Below are 14,080 nucleotides of genomic sequence, written 5' to 3'. Positions count from 1 at the left end.
TGTCATGGTCTGAGACTACATGAATGCTGCTGGCACTGGGGAGCTACAGTTCATTGAGGGAACCATGAATGCCAACATGTACGGTGACATACTGAAGCAGAGCATGATCCCCTCCCTTCAGGGACTGGGTATTCCAACATGATAATGACCCCAAACACACCTCGAAAATGACCACTGCTTTGTTAAAGAAGCTGAGGGTAAGCCCCGGTTCACACTTATGCGATGCGGGAAGGCTGTGAATCCGCAGCCTGTTCCCGCATCGCAAACGCATCCCCGGCAGTTCACACTGCCATATGCGATACGCTGGGGGTGTCAATGTAATCTTAACGACACCCCCAGTTTGATCGCATATCGCAGTGCGATCTTGCAGTTCGCACAGGATCGGATCGCACAAGTGTGAACCGCTGTGTGATCCGATCCTGATGCGGCTGCAAAAAAGGGTCCTGTGCGTGTTTGCTGCGGGTGCGGTGCGAATTTAGCCATACAAAGTGTATGGCTAAACTCGCACCGCACAGCCGATCGCATGTAATGAAGGAGCACTGCGCTCCGACATTACATGCGAATGCCGCAGCCGCACAAATGTGAACCGGCTCTAAAGGTGATGGACTGGCCAAGCATGTCTCCAGACCTAAACCCTATTGAGCACCTGTGGGGCATTCTCAAACGGAAGGTGGAGGAGCGCAAGGTCTCTAACATCCACCAGCTCTGTGATGTCATCATGGAGGAGTGGAAGAGGACTGCAGTGGCAACCTGTGAAGCTCTGGTGATCTCCATGCCCAAATGAGTTAGGGCAGTGCTGGAAAATAATGGTGGCCACACAAAATATTGACACTTTGGGCCCAATGTGGACATTTTCACTTAGGGGTGTACTCACTTTTGTTGCCAGTGGTTTAGACATTAATGGCTGTGTGTTGAGTTATTTTGAGGGGACAGCAAATTTACACTGTTATATAAGCTGTACACTCACTACTTTACATTGTAGCAAAGTGTCATTTCTTCAGTGTTGTCACATGAAAAGATAGAATAAAATAGTTACACAAATGTGTACTTATGTGAGATACTGTAGGCATTTTTTCACACTTTAAAACAAGCAGCTCTTTATTGTAGTTTGTTTCTTAGTTGATTTGCATGGGTTTAGAACTAGTGTTGAGCGAACACGGACTGTATTATTCGCGTTCGTACCGAATAATTGGATTTTTGTTACCCGAACACGAACACGGACACTTTACTGTATATTCGGGTAAAAATCCGTGTTCGGTCGTTTTATTTCCGGGTTTTGCATGCTTTGGCGCTCTTTTCATGGCGGGCTTTCAACAGCCAATCAACAATCGTTTAACTGGTGTGCCTTAAGCCATCCCAGCCATGCCTGCAAATGTCTCAGTAGCTGTGATTGGCCGTCTGAAGCATGTGACCAAGTCTTTATAAGTTCGAGGCAGCCGCAGCGGCGTCATTATGCTGCTTAGATCAGGGACAGAGCACACATCAACGTGCTGGCTGCTGATTAGGGAAAGATAGGCAGGAAAAAACCATTTGTGTCCGGATAGAATTGAGGGACAGGTCGGAGTGTTTAGGCAGGGCGAGTTGTAGGCATTTTAGGGATAGAGTCTGCTGAATTATAGGGTCAGTGTGTTCTACAAACTACAATCGATATTGCTGTGTGGGGTGGGGTCTGCACTTAGTTCTCCTGATCTACGTTCTCTTCTCAATCCTGTTAGGGACAGAGTCTGCTGAATTTTAGGGAAAGTGTGTTCTACAAACTACAATCGATATTGCTGTGTGGTGTGGGATAGGAGATAGGCAGGTGTCAGTGATCCACATCCATTTTTCTGTGTGTGGGCTGCAGTGAACACAATCTTTTTGGGGTGCAGTGAACACAATCCTTTTGGAGTGCAGTGAACAAAATCTTTGTGGGGTGCAGTGAACAAAACCTTTGTGGGGGTACAGTGAACACAATCTTTGTGGGGTGCAGTGAAGACAATCCTTGTGGGGTGCAGTGAAGACAATCCTTGTGGGGTGCAGTGAACACAATCTTTGTGGGGTGCAGAGAAGACAATCCTTGTGGGGTGCAGTGAACAAAATCTTTGGGGGGGTACAGTGAACACAATCTTTGTGGGGTGCAGTGAACAAAACCTTTGTGGGGTGCAGTGAACACAATCTTTGTGGGGTGCAGTGAAGACAATCCTTGTGGGGTGCAGTGAAGACAATCCTTGTGGGGTGCAGTGAACAAAATCTTTGGGGGGTACAGTGAACACAATCTTTGTGGGGTGCAGTGAACAAAACCTTTGTGGGGTACAGTGAACACAATCTTTGTGGGGTGCAGTGAACAAAACCTTTGTGGGGTACAGTGAACACAATCTTTGTGGGGTGCAGTGAAGACAATCCTTTTGGAGTGCAGTGAACACAATCTTTGTGGGGTACAGTGAACACAATCTTTGTGGGGTGCAGTGAACAAAACCTTTGTGGGGTACAGTGAACACAATCTTTGTGGGGTGCAGTGAACACAATCTTTGTGGGGTGCAGTGAACAAAACCTTTGTGGGGTGCAGTGAACACAACCTTTGTGGGGTACAGTGAACACAATCTTTGTGGGGTGCAGTGAACAAAACCTTTGTGGGGTACAGTGAACACAATCTTTGTGGGGTGCAGTGAACAAAACCTTTGTGGGGTACAGTGAACACAATCTTTGTGGGGTGCAGAGAAGACAATCCTTTTGGAGTGCAGTGAACACAATCTTTGTGGGGTACAGTGAACACAATCTTTGTGGGGTGCAGTGAACAAAACCTTTGTGGGGTACAGTGAACACAATCTTTGTGGGGTGCAGTGAACACAATCTTTGTGGGGTGCAGTGAACAAAACCTTTGTGGGGTGCAGTGAACACAACCTTTGTGGGGTACAGTGAACACAATCTTTGTGGGGTGCAGTGAACAAAACCTTTGTGGGGTACAGTGAACACAATCTTTGTGGGGTACAGTGAACACAATCTTTGTGGGGTGCAGTGAACAAAACCTTTGTGGGGTACAGTGAACACAATCTTTGTGGGGTGCAGTGAAGACAATCCTTTTGGAGTGCAGTGAACAAAATCTTTGTGGGGTACAGTGAACACAATCTTTGTGGGGTACAGTGAACACAATCTTTGTGGGGTGCAGTGAACAAAATCTTTGTGGGGTGCAGTGAAGACAATCCTTGTGGGGTGCAGTGAAGACAATCCTTGTGGGGTGCAGTGAAGACAATCCTTGTGGGGTGCAGTGAACAAAATCTTTGGGGGGTACAGTGAACACAATCTTTGTGGGGTGCAGTGAACACAATCTTTGTGGGGTGCAGTGAAGACAATCCTTTTGGAGTGCAGTGAACACAATCTTTGTGGGGTACAGTGAACACAATCTTTGTGGGGTGCAGTGAAGACAATCCTTGTGGGGTGCAGTGAAGACAATCCTTGTGGGGTGCAGTGAACAAAATCTTTGGGGGTACAGTGAACACAATCTTTGTGGGGTGCAGTGAACAAAACCTTTGTGGGGTACAGTAAACACAATCTTTGTGGGGTGCAGTGAAGACAATCCTTTTGGAGTGCAGTGAACACAATCTTTGTGGGGTACAGTGAACACAATCTTTGTGGGGTGCAGTGAACAAAACCTTTGTGGGGTGCAGTGAACACAATCTTTGTGGGGTGCAGTGAACACAATCTTTGTGGGGTGCAGTGAACACAACCTTTGTGGGGTACAGTGAACACAATCTTTGTGGGGTGCAGTGAACAAAACCTTTGTGGTACAGTGAACACAATCTTTGTGGGGTACAGTTAACACAATCTTTGTGGGGTGCAGTGAACAAAACCTTTGTGGGGTACAGTGAACACAATCTTTGTGGGGTGCAGTGAACAAAACCTTTGTGGGGTACAGTGAACACAATCTTTGTGGGGTGCAGAGAAGACAATCCTTTTGGGGTGCAGTGAACACAATCTTTGTGGGGTACAGTGAACACAATCTTTGTGGGGTGCAGTGAACAAAACCTTTGTGGGGTACAGTGAACACAATCTTTGTGGGGTACAGTGAACACAATCTTTGTGGGGTACAGTGAACACAATCTCATACTTCTGAAGCTTTGAGGGTGCTGCCTGTTCTATACTCCTCCTCCTCCTCTTCCTCATCCATCCTTTTAGGTGTACAAACAATAGTAATTGGGGCCTAGTGTGCTTCTGTACGTGTGAAAAACATACACTTTTTTTTTATCATATTTCCTATTCCACTATTCAATAAAAACCTTTGGGGCTCAATTAAATTGCGGAATAGTCTGTGTCGGTACGTGTGAGATCCACCTTTCCAAGTTTTTGGGGTTCATCTCATACTTCTGAAGCTTTGAGGGTGCTGCCTGTTCTATACTCCTCCTCCTCCTCCTCCTCCTCATCCATCCTTTTAGGTGTACAAACAATAGTAATTGGGGCCTAGTGTGCTTCTGTACGTGTGAAAAACATACACTTTTTTTGATCATATTTCCTATTCCGTTATTCAATAAAAACCTTTGGGGCTCAATTAAATTGCGGAATAGTCTGTGTCGGTACGTGTGAGATCCACCTTTCCAAGTATTTGGGGTTCATCTCATACTTCTGAAGCTTTGAGGGTGCTGCCTGTTCTATACTCCTCCTCCTCCTCATCCATCCTTTTAGGTGTACAAACAATAGTAATTGGGGCCTAGTGTGCTTCTGTACGTGTGAAAAACATACACTTTTTTTGATCATATTTCCTATTCCGCTATTCAATAAAAACCTTTGGGGCTCAATTAAATTGCGGAATAGTCTGTGTCGGTACGTGTTATATCCACCTTTCCAAGTTTTTGGGTTTCATCTCATACTTCTGAAGCTTTGAGGGTGCTGCCTGTTCTATACTCCTCCTCCTCCTCCTCCTCATCCATCCTTTTAGGTGTACAAACAATAGTAATTGGGGCCTAGTGTGCTTCTGTACGTGTGAAAAACATACACTTTTTTTTGATCATATTTCCTATTCCGCTATTCAATAAAAACCTTTGTGGCTCAATTAAATTGCGGAATAGTCTGTGTCGGTACGTGTGAGATCCACCTTTCCAAGTTTTTGGGGTTCATCTCATACTTCTGAAGATTTGAGGGTGCTGCCTGTTCCATACTCCTCTTCCTCATCCTCCCTTTAGGGTAGGAAAAAATTTAATCGGGCCTAGTCTGTGTTTGTACGTGTGAGATACACAGTTTTTTATCCTATTCCGCTATTCAATACACACCCTTTTGGTGTAAAAAACATTAAATTGTGGCATAGTTTGCATATTTGACTGTGAGATACACCCGTGCGATACTGTTGTTCTTTTGTTCCGCTATTCAATAAAGACCTTTCTAGGGCAAGATCTTAAATTTCAGAAATATGAGGAGAGCGTCAAATAGGGGCCGTGGCCTGGGTCGTGGTGGTGCTGCTGCTAGAGCTCCTGTTGCAAGGAGAGGACGTGGTCGATCTGTGCCAGCTACACGCACAAGTGAAACACCTTCCTCAAGTGTGAGTAGGCGACAGAACCTGCATCAGTATTTGGTAGGGCATCATATGCCTCTAGAAGTGATGAGGCCAGAACACAGAGAGGCGATAGTAGATTGGTTTGCTGCTGACAGTGCCTCCAGTTCCTTCACATTGTCTCCCACCCAGTCTACTGCAGAAAGGTCAGAGTTGGCACCTGCAGCCAATGTCCAACCGTTTTTCACCTCACCCCCTTGCAAATCAGGCAAGCAGTCTGAGCCCCAAGCCATAGAGCAGTCTCTTATTCTTTTTGAGGACTCTGTCAGCAGGGTTTCCCAGGGCCATCCACCTAGCCCTGCCCCAGAAGTGGAAGAGATTGAGTGCAGCGATGCCCAACCACTTATTTCTCAACATGAGTACATGGAAGGACTATCACAGCACGTCTCCGATGATGACGAAACGCAGGTGCCAACTGCTGCGGCGTTCAGCATTGTGGAGGCCGACAGGGAGGGCAGGGGTGAAGACTGGGTGGAAGATGATATGGAGGACGATGAGGTCCTCGACCCCACATGGAATGAAGGTCATGCAGGTGACCTGAGTAGTTTGGAGGAAGAGGCGGTGGTCGCACAGAGCCACCAGCACAGCAGAAGAGGGAGCAGGGTGCAGAAGCAGAGCGGCCGTGCCCTAGACACTACGCCCGCTACTGCCCAACGCAGCAAGGGAACGAGCGCACCAAAGTCAGCTCAAAAGAGTTCTCTAGCATGGAAGTTCTTTAGAAAATGTGCTGATGACAGGACACGAGTGGTTTGCACCCTGTGCAATCAGAGCCTGAAGCGAGGCATAAACCTTCTCAACCTGAGCACAACCTGCATGATCAGGCATCTAAGTGCAAAGCACGAGCTGCAGTGGAGTACACACCTTCAAAACCAAGAAACGTCTCTGGCTCATCCTGCTTCCTCTTCTGCTGCAGTCTCGGCCGCTCCAGCCACCTCTGTAGTCATACCGGCACCTGCCACCCCGCAAACAGACGATCTGTCAGCAACACCACCACCTGGGTCACCAACAACCATCTCCACAATGTCCCGTGGAAGCGTTCAGCTTTCCATCTCCCAAACACTTGAGAGGAAGAGGAAGTACCCCCCTACCCACCCGCGATCCCTGGCCCTGAATGCCAGCATTTCACAATTATTGGCCTTTGAAATGCTGTCATTCCGTCTGGTGGAGACGCCCAGTTTTAAAAAGCTTATGTCGGTGGCTGTCCCACAGTACGTCGTGCCCAGCCGCCACTACTTTTCCAGGCAAGCCATCCCTTCCCTGCACAACCAAGTGGGGGAAAAAATCAGGTGTGCACTGCGCAACGCCATCTGTGCCAAGGTCCACCTAACTACCGATACGTGGACCAGTAAGCACGGTCAGGGGCGTTATATCTCCCTAACGGCACACTGGGTAAATGCAGTGGCGGATGGGCCTGAGGCGGATAGCAATTTGGCACATGTCCTTCCACCACCGAGGATTGCAGGGCGCTTCAGTTTGCCTCCTGTTCCTAACTCATCCTACTCCGCTACCTCATCCTCTACCGCCTCCTCATCCGGACAGCGTAATACCTTCACCACCAACTTCAGCACGGCCAGGGCTAAACGACAGCAGGCAGTTTTACAACTTGCCTGTTTGGGGGACAAACCACACACCGCGCAGGAGTTGTGGAGGAGCATGGAACAGCAGACAAATGAGTGGTTGCTGCCAGCGAGCCTCAAGCCCGGCCTGGTGGTGTGCGATAACGGGCGAAATCTCATAGCAACTCTGGGCCTAGCCGGTTTGACGCACATCCCTTGCCTGGCGCATGTGCTGAATTTGGTGGTGCAGAGGTTCCTTAAAAACTACCCCAATATGTCAGAGCTGCTGCAGAAAGTGCGGGCCGTCTGTGCGCACTTTCGGCGTTCTCACCCTGCTGCTGCTCGCCTGGCAGGGCTGCAGCGTAACTTCGGCCTTCCCGCTCACCGCCTCATATGTGACGTGCCCACAAGGTGGAACTCCACCTTGCACATGCTGCAAAGACTGTGCGAGCAGCAGCAGGCCATAGTGGAGTTTCAGCTGCAGCACGCACGCGTGAGTCGCTCTGCGGAACAGCACCACTTCACCACCAATAACTGGGCCTCCATGCGAGACCTGTGTGCCTTGTTGCGCTGTTTTGAGTACTCCACCAACATGGCCAGTGGCAATGACGCCGTTCTCAGCTTAACTATCCCACTTCTATGCCTCCTTGAAAAAACAATTCGGGCGATGATGGAAGAGGATGTGGCACAGGATGAGGAGGAGGAGGAGGATGAAGAGGTAACATTTCAAAGGCTTTCAGGGCAGTCATTCGCAAGGGGCTCCGAGGGTGGGTTCCTGCACACACAAACGCCAGGGACACAATTGTCCAGCAGGGGCACAGTTCTGGAGGATGAGGAGGAGCTGGAGGAGGAGATGGAACCATGTTCACAGCAGGGTGGCACCCAGGCCAGCTCATGGCCATCACTGGTGCGTGGCTGGGGGGATACAGAGGACACGGACGATACACCTCCCACAGAGGACAGCCTTTCGTCGCCTCTGGGCAGCCTGGCACACATGAGCGATTACATGCTGCAGTGTCTCCACAACGACCGCCGAGTTGCCCACATTCTAACTTGTGCTGATTACTGGGTGGCCACGCTGCTGGATCCCCGTTACAAGGACAACGTACCGTCCTTAATTCACTCACTGGAGCGCGATCGCAAGATGCGCGAGTACAAGCGCACGCTGGTAGACACAATGCTGCTGGCATTCCCATCTGACAGCGGGGCCACAGTGGAAGCACAAGGCAGAGGAGGAGGAGGAGGAGGTCGCCAACTCAACCAGGGCACCGCCAGCACCTCAGAAGGCAGGGTTAGCATGGCCGAAATGTGGAAAAGCTTTGTCAGCACGCCACAACAAACAGCAGCACCAGCAGCTCAGATGGAACGTCTTAGCAGGAGGCAGCATTTTACCAACATGGTGGAGCAGTATGTGTGCACACGCCTACATGTAGTGAATGAGGGGTCTGCCCCCTTCAACTTCTGGGTCTCCAAATTGGGCACATAGCCTGAGCTTGCCCTTTACGCCTTGGAGGTGCTGGCGTGCCCTGCAGCCAGTGTATTATCTGAACGGGTATTTAGCACGGCTGGGGGTGTTATAACAGACAAGCGCAGCCGCCATTTCAGAGACAATGTGGACAAGCTCACGTTCATTAAAATGAACCAGGCATGGATCCCACGGGACTTTTCCGTACCTTGTGCAGAATAGCAATGGATACCGACCTTACCCAGCCATTGTTCCATTTTTGCTCTTTCTCACTCTTTTGGGGTGTACCCTCATTTAAAATTTGTGAAAAGAAGCAGTGTTGGCTACCTCGTCCTCCTCCTCAGGGCCAGATTAACGTAGGGGCTATTGGAGCTGCAGCTCCATGCAGGCCCCTACCTTTTATATAGGCCCCGGGTTGGCCATATTCACTGTGACCGCTCTTCTGTCACTTGTAAACACAGAAGTCTGGCTTCTATGCTCGCTTTCCCAGGCAGCACCCTCAGAACCTCCCCACACAGCGCGAAGGCCGGACAAGGAGGGACAGTTGCCGATGCATGGATGTGTTTATGGGCTTCAGAGACAGCATCCCATGTTGAATTAGGCATGCATGGCTGCACCCTTCCTCCTCTGGGTGCATGCCAAGGCACGGCCCTTAAGGCCCTTCAAAATCCTCAGCACCAAGACCATGATGCTCTTAATCCGGCCCTGGTCCTCCTCCACCGCCGCTTCCACCTACACCGCCCATAGGTGTGCGCAGCCTATTGCATTAGGGTGTGCACCCCAAAGTTGAAATACACATGCATGTGTTTGCCTACATGTACATGGCCCCGATACATTACTCTCCCTGCTGGCAAAGAGAAATAGAGCAGAGCAGGTGCGAGGGAGATCTTTCCCATCTCCTCACTGGCAAACAGAGCGATAATGCTATGTGCCCTAGGTGATTAGGGTGTGCCCAGGTACACCAGGCACACCCTGTGCGCACGCCTATGACACCGCCACATCCACCACCACCTCAACCTCCCTCCTACTCCATATGGGCCTCGTCCTTCAGAGATGAAGAACATTGTTTTATTTTTCTGTTTTTTGTTTGTTGTTTTAAGTTATTTCCCTATCCACATTTGTTTGCAGAGCACTTGCCATGCTCTTAACTACGTTTTGCTGCCATTTGCAGCACTCTAGCCCTTTCCATTGGTGTTTTAGAGCCATTTTAGTGCCTTAAAGTTCGGGTCCCCATTGACTTCAATGGGGTTCGGTGTCCAGGAAAAGTTCGGTAAAAGTCTGGGACACGGACCCGGACTTTTTTTTAAAGTTCGGCCGAACCCGTCGAACACGGACATCTAGGTGTCCGCTCAAACCTATTTAGAACCTATTGGGTTCCTATATTTTCTTTTAAAGTGAACTATGATTAAGTTCTCTGTTTAAATTCCTCAAACTGTAGTTAAAGATGACTGTAAGAGCCGGTTCACACTGAGGCGACACGACTCTGTACTACTTCGGGGGCGACTTGTGCAGTCCCATGCACCACGACTTCGGAGCGACTTGCAGGGACTTCACATAATGGAAGTCAATGCAAGTCACTCCGAGGTCGCCCCGAAGTAGTACAGGACCCTTTTTCTAAGTCGGAGCGACTTGTGTCGCTCCTATTAGAACGGGTCCTGTAGCCGTCAATGGACCGCGAGGGAGCGCGACTTGTCAGGCTGATAAGTCACCTGACAAGTCGCGCTAGTGTGAACCGACTCTAAAAAGCTTTATTAAAAACTGTCTGATGTTCACACTGCTCTTAAACAGGCTAAAGCCTGTGTGCACAGGGCCTCAAAATGTAACTCGTTTTTTTTTTGCGGGGGGGGGGGGGGGGGGACGAGAGAAGTTCCTAAGTCTGCAAAGATGACTTTTGCAGATAAAAACTCTTAGAAAAATGTGCTGTTTTGCATCATGCCCTTTCTCAGAATTGCTTGGTCGATGAAAAGAAGTCTTACATTGTATTTTATTTTTCACAAATATTTAATACAAGGTGCATTCATGACAGTTTGCACATCAGCTGGGTAATCTTAAGAAAAAAAAAAAAAAAAAAAAGGAGCACACAGCGCTGCTTTCATGCTTTGTATAACTTCTTTTAGCAGTCTGTGTCATCCTAGTTTGCCACCAGCTGGCTGCAAATGGTAAACGTTAACATTTAAGAAACTTAATATTTACACAATTAAAGATAAAAAAAAGTTTAAGTTTTTATTAATACCACTGAACATAAATAAAATATAAATGATCTACAGAATTGCTGTTGTCGGTCTAGCACTGTGAATCTCCTGCAGGGAAGAGCAGAGTGATGTCCGCTCACTGTCCGCACCGGCTTGGGCAGATAATTAGGCTCAGAAATATTTTTACTGTAAGTTTAGCCATCTGCCTTTAGTTCCACTTAGTACTGCAGTGTAGTATTATGTTAACTGCCATTTTTTTTTTTTGTTTAATATTAGAAGGTAATAGCAGGCAGTAAAAACGCAGGGGAGATTTACTAAAACAGATGCAGCTGTGCATGGCAGCCAATCAGCTTCTATCTTCAGCTTGTTCATTTAAGCTTTGGCAATAAAACCTGAAAGCCGATTGGTTTCTATGCAGAGATGAACCAGATTTTACACTCTCCAGCTTTAGTAAATACCCCCACAGGGTCTATCTTCATCTCTTCTTGAAGGTGCTAAACACTGCAGCTTAAGACTTTGTACCGGCTGTGGCTATGCAGGTCTCTCGATTTACCAAACATAAGGGGGCAGAGGCATAACTAGAACCTTCGGGCCTCGGCGTAAGAAATCACGATACCTCACCCGCGCCCCAGGCTTCCAAGTATGGGGGGGGGGGAGCAACCATGGACATCCTCCCAGAACCCTGCCTCCCATGTGCCCCCTGGGGCATGCATCCAGCGCAGTCTGACTGCTGTGTCCTTTGGCCCTTTACCATGATCTGTGATCATCCAATCACAGCAGCCGTTTACCATGTGATCAGCTGAACACATCTAAACAGACTTGCTGTTTATTGGCAGCTCTTTCCTCCCACACAGTGTCTGTCTGAGGAAAGGTGAACCATTAGATGGCAAGAATGTCAGTGCATTGTTTACACAGATAATCAGTGCTCATCAATGGTGCCTATCAGTGCTCATCAATGGTACCTATCAGTGCTCATCAATGGTGCCTATCAGTGCTCAATGCCCATCAGTGCCCATCAATGTTGCCTATCAGTGCTCACTGCCCATTAGTGCTCATCAATGCCGCCTATCAGTGCTCATTAGTGCCTATCAGTGTCCATCAGTGCTCGTCAATGGTGTCTATCAGTGCTTATCAATTTTGCCCATCAGTGCCCCCTAATAGTGCTCAATGCCCATTAGTGCTCATCAATGCCACCTATCAGTGCTCACTGCCCATTAGTGCTCAACAATGCCTCCTATCGGTGCTCATTAATACTCATCGGTGCCACCTATCAGTGCTCATCAGCCCTGCCTATCAATGGCGCCTGCCTCCTCAGCAAGGCTCTGAGCTGTGAGCGTCTCTCATACAGCTCAGAGCCGGCATGGACAGTTCCCCCTCCTCCCCTGTATTGATGGGAGAAGAGGCAGCTGATCCTCTCCCCCCCACCAACCCCCGTGTGCACTAATGAGCTCACACTTCCTGTGGTGCACACAGGAGAGAGGTTAATTTGGGGGGGGGGGGGGGAAATCGGCTGCCTCCTCTCCCATCCGTACGAGGGGGGGGGGGGGGGCTGTCAATGCCAGCTCTGAGTTATATGAGAGACACGCTCAGCTCAGAGCCCCCCGCGACAGCGGTGGAACCCCAAAGCCCAGTCACAAGTGCGACTGTTGCAACCCTGGTAGTTCCGCCATTGTAACTGGGCATGTCCCTTGTGGCTGCAATGCAAGTATTGACCAGACAGATCCAATTGTGCATGGTAGAACGGTGCCAGATATTGTCCTCTAAAATTAGAATAAACCAATTCCATATTTCCAGCAATACATCTAAATAGAAAAACTCACTGCACTGGGGTCATTTAAGCAAACAAGCTGCTAGCATTAAAAGTTCATACTAAACTTACAGTGTACATACAAGACAAGTGCAGTGCTAATAATCCAATATAAAATGATGTATCAAACATTAAAAAAGTGTCCAAATATGTGAAATTAGTCCACTAAATGTCCTCGAAGCGAGTCATGATGCGCTAGTAACTAATATGTTGGTGGCGCTATATATATATATATAGTGTTAGTGCTTGATGGATGTCCCTTAGCATGCCTCCTCCCCGACGACGAAACGTGTAGGGCCTACAAGAGTGATGTCTTCATGCACACTATGAAGAACCACAGACGGGTCCATACTTGTAGCCTATTGGAACGCCAAGTTAAGATCGATGCTTTGATGCCTGTTGACTGTATTTATTGTGAGTGTGCACTTTTCTTTAACCCCTTGACACCTAAAGGTAAAACATCTTATTGCCTAAGCACAATTTTCAACTTTGACACGTGTTAGTAAAACCATACCCATCTTCACAACTACCGTGTGCATCCGGGTGGATTATACTGGCTTTTTTATTTTCAGTACAAATTGGGCTTTCATTTGGTGGTAAATGGTTATGAATATCTCCTGGATTTCTTAATTTTAGTGTATATGTTACATCAGGGTGACGGTGTTAAAAAAAGCAAACCTCGCAGTTTTAAACTATGGGATCGCTTTTCATGATTTACCTTGGAGAACTGTGGCTATACATCTTTTAGTGGCTTTGCAGGGGAGACATCTGCCGGAGGGAGGTTTTAACCCCTCATGTGTTGAATAACCATCTGCAACTACTGTGCAATGGTCATTGGGATCTGGTAAGGAGCTTGGGTTCTCTTTGGATTGGGTGCACAAATCTGTTGCAATTATTTAAATTTTTTTTTTTAAGCACTTGGGTGCCTTCTTCCTAACGTGAAGATCTAGTCAACTATATTTATGGATCATTTTATGAGGACAGTTAACCACTTTAACCCCACCCACCGTACATATACTGCGGCACACTGCCGCTGCTGGGAAAAGCAACATAGCCCTACGTTGCTCGCTCAGGAGACTGTAGGGGGCAAGCGCGCGCCGCCAGCTCGTTCCCTGGGGAGCCACCGCGTGTGACCGGCGGCTCTGATGGCCGCTAGCCACTCGCGATCTCCCGCAGCTGAGGGAGAAAGACAGACGGCCGATGTAAACACAGCCGTCTGTCATTCTCCCTGAAGTAATCACAGAGGCTATGTGATTCTGCTATATAGGATCGCATTTCTCTGTGATTACTTCACAAGCCACGCCCCCTGACAGTTAGAATCACGCCCCTAGGGACACAGTTAACCCCTTCCCTGCAAGTGTCATTATTACAGTAACAGTGCATATTTTTAGCACTGATTACTGTAGTAATGTCACTGGTACCCCCATAAGTGTCTAAAATGTCAGTTAGGGGTCTGACCTGTCCGCCGCTATGTCGCAGGCCCGCAAAAAAAATAAAAATCGCAGATCGCCATTACTAGTGAAAAAAACAAAAATGACAAAT

The 14,080-nt window shown here is 48.2% G+C and overlaps 1 protein-coding gene across 1 annotated transcript in view; it reads right to left on the bottom strand.

Annotated features, from left to right (window-relative positions):
* LOC309554518 (CTD small phosphatase-like protein 2-B) overlaps positions 1–13,279 on the bottom strand; it is a gene marked incomplete at its 5' end in the record, with an annotated part of 41,971 nt that extends 28,692 nt beyond the window's left edge. The window contains one exon of the mRNA XM_082256268.1: positions 13,257–13,279. Coding sequence (XP_082112394.1) covers positions 13,257–13,279 — 23 coding nt within the window. The remainder of the gene's footprint in view (positions 1–13,256) is intronic.
* Positions 13,280–14,080: the final 801 nt, after the last annotated feature.

Source organism: Pelophylax lessonae, assembly GCF_965119305.1.
Source record: "Pelophylax lessonae genome assembly, chromosome: 4".
Taxonomy (NCBI): domain Eukaryota; kingdom Metazoa; phylum Chordata; class Amphibia; order Anura; family Ranidae; genus Pelophylax; species Pelophylax lessonae.
Note: the sequence above shows the minus strand (reverse complement) of the source record. Positions and strands in the feature narration are given on the sequence as shown.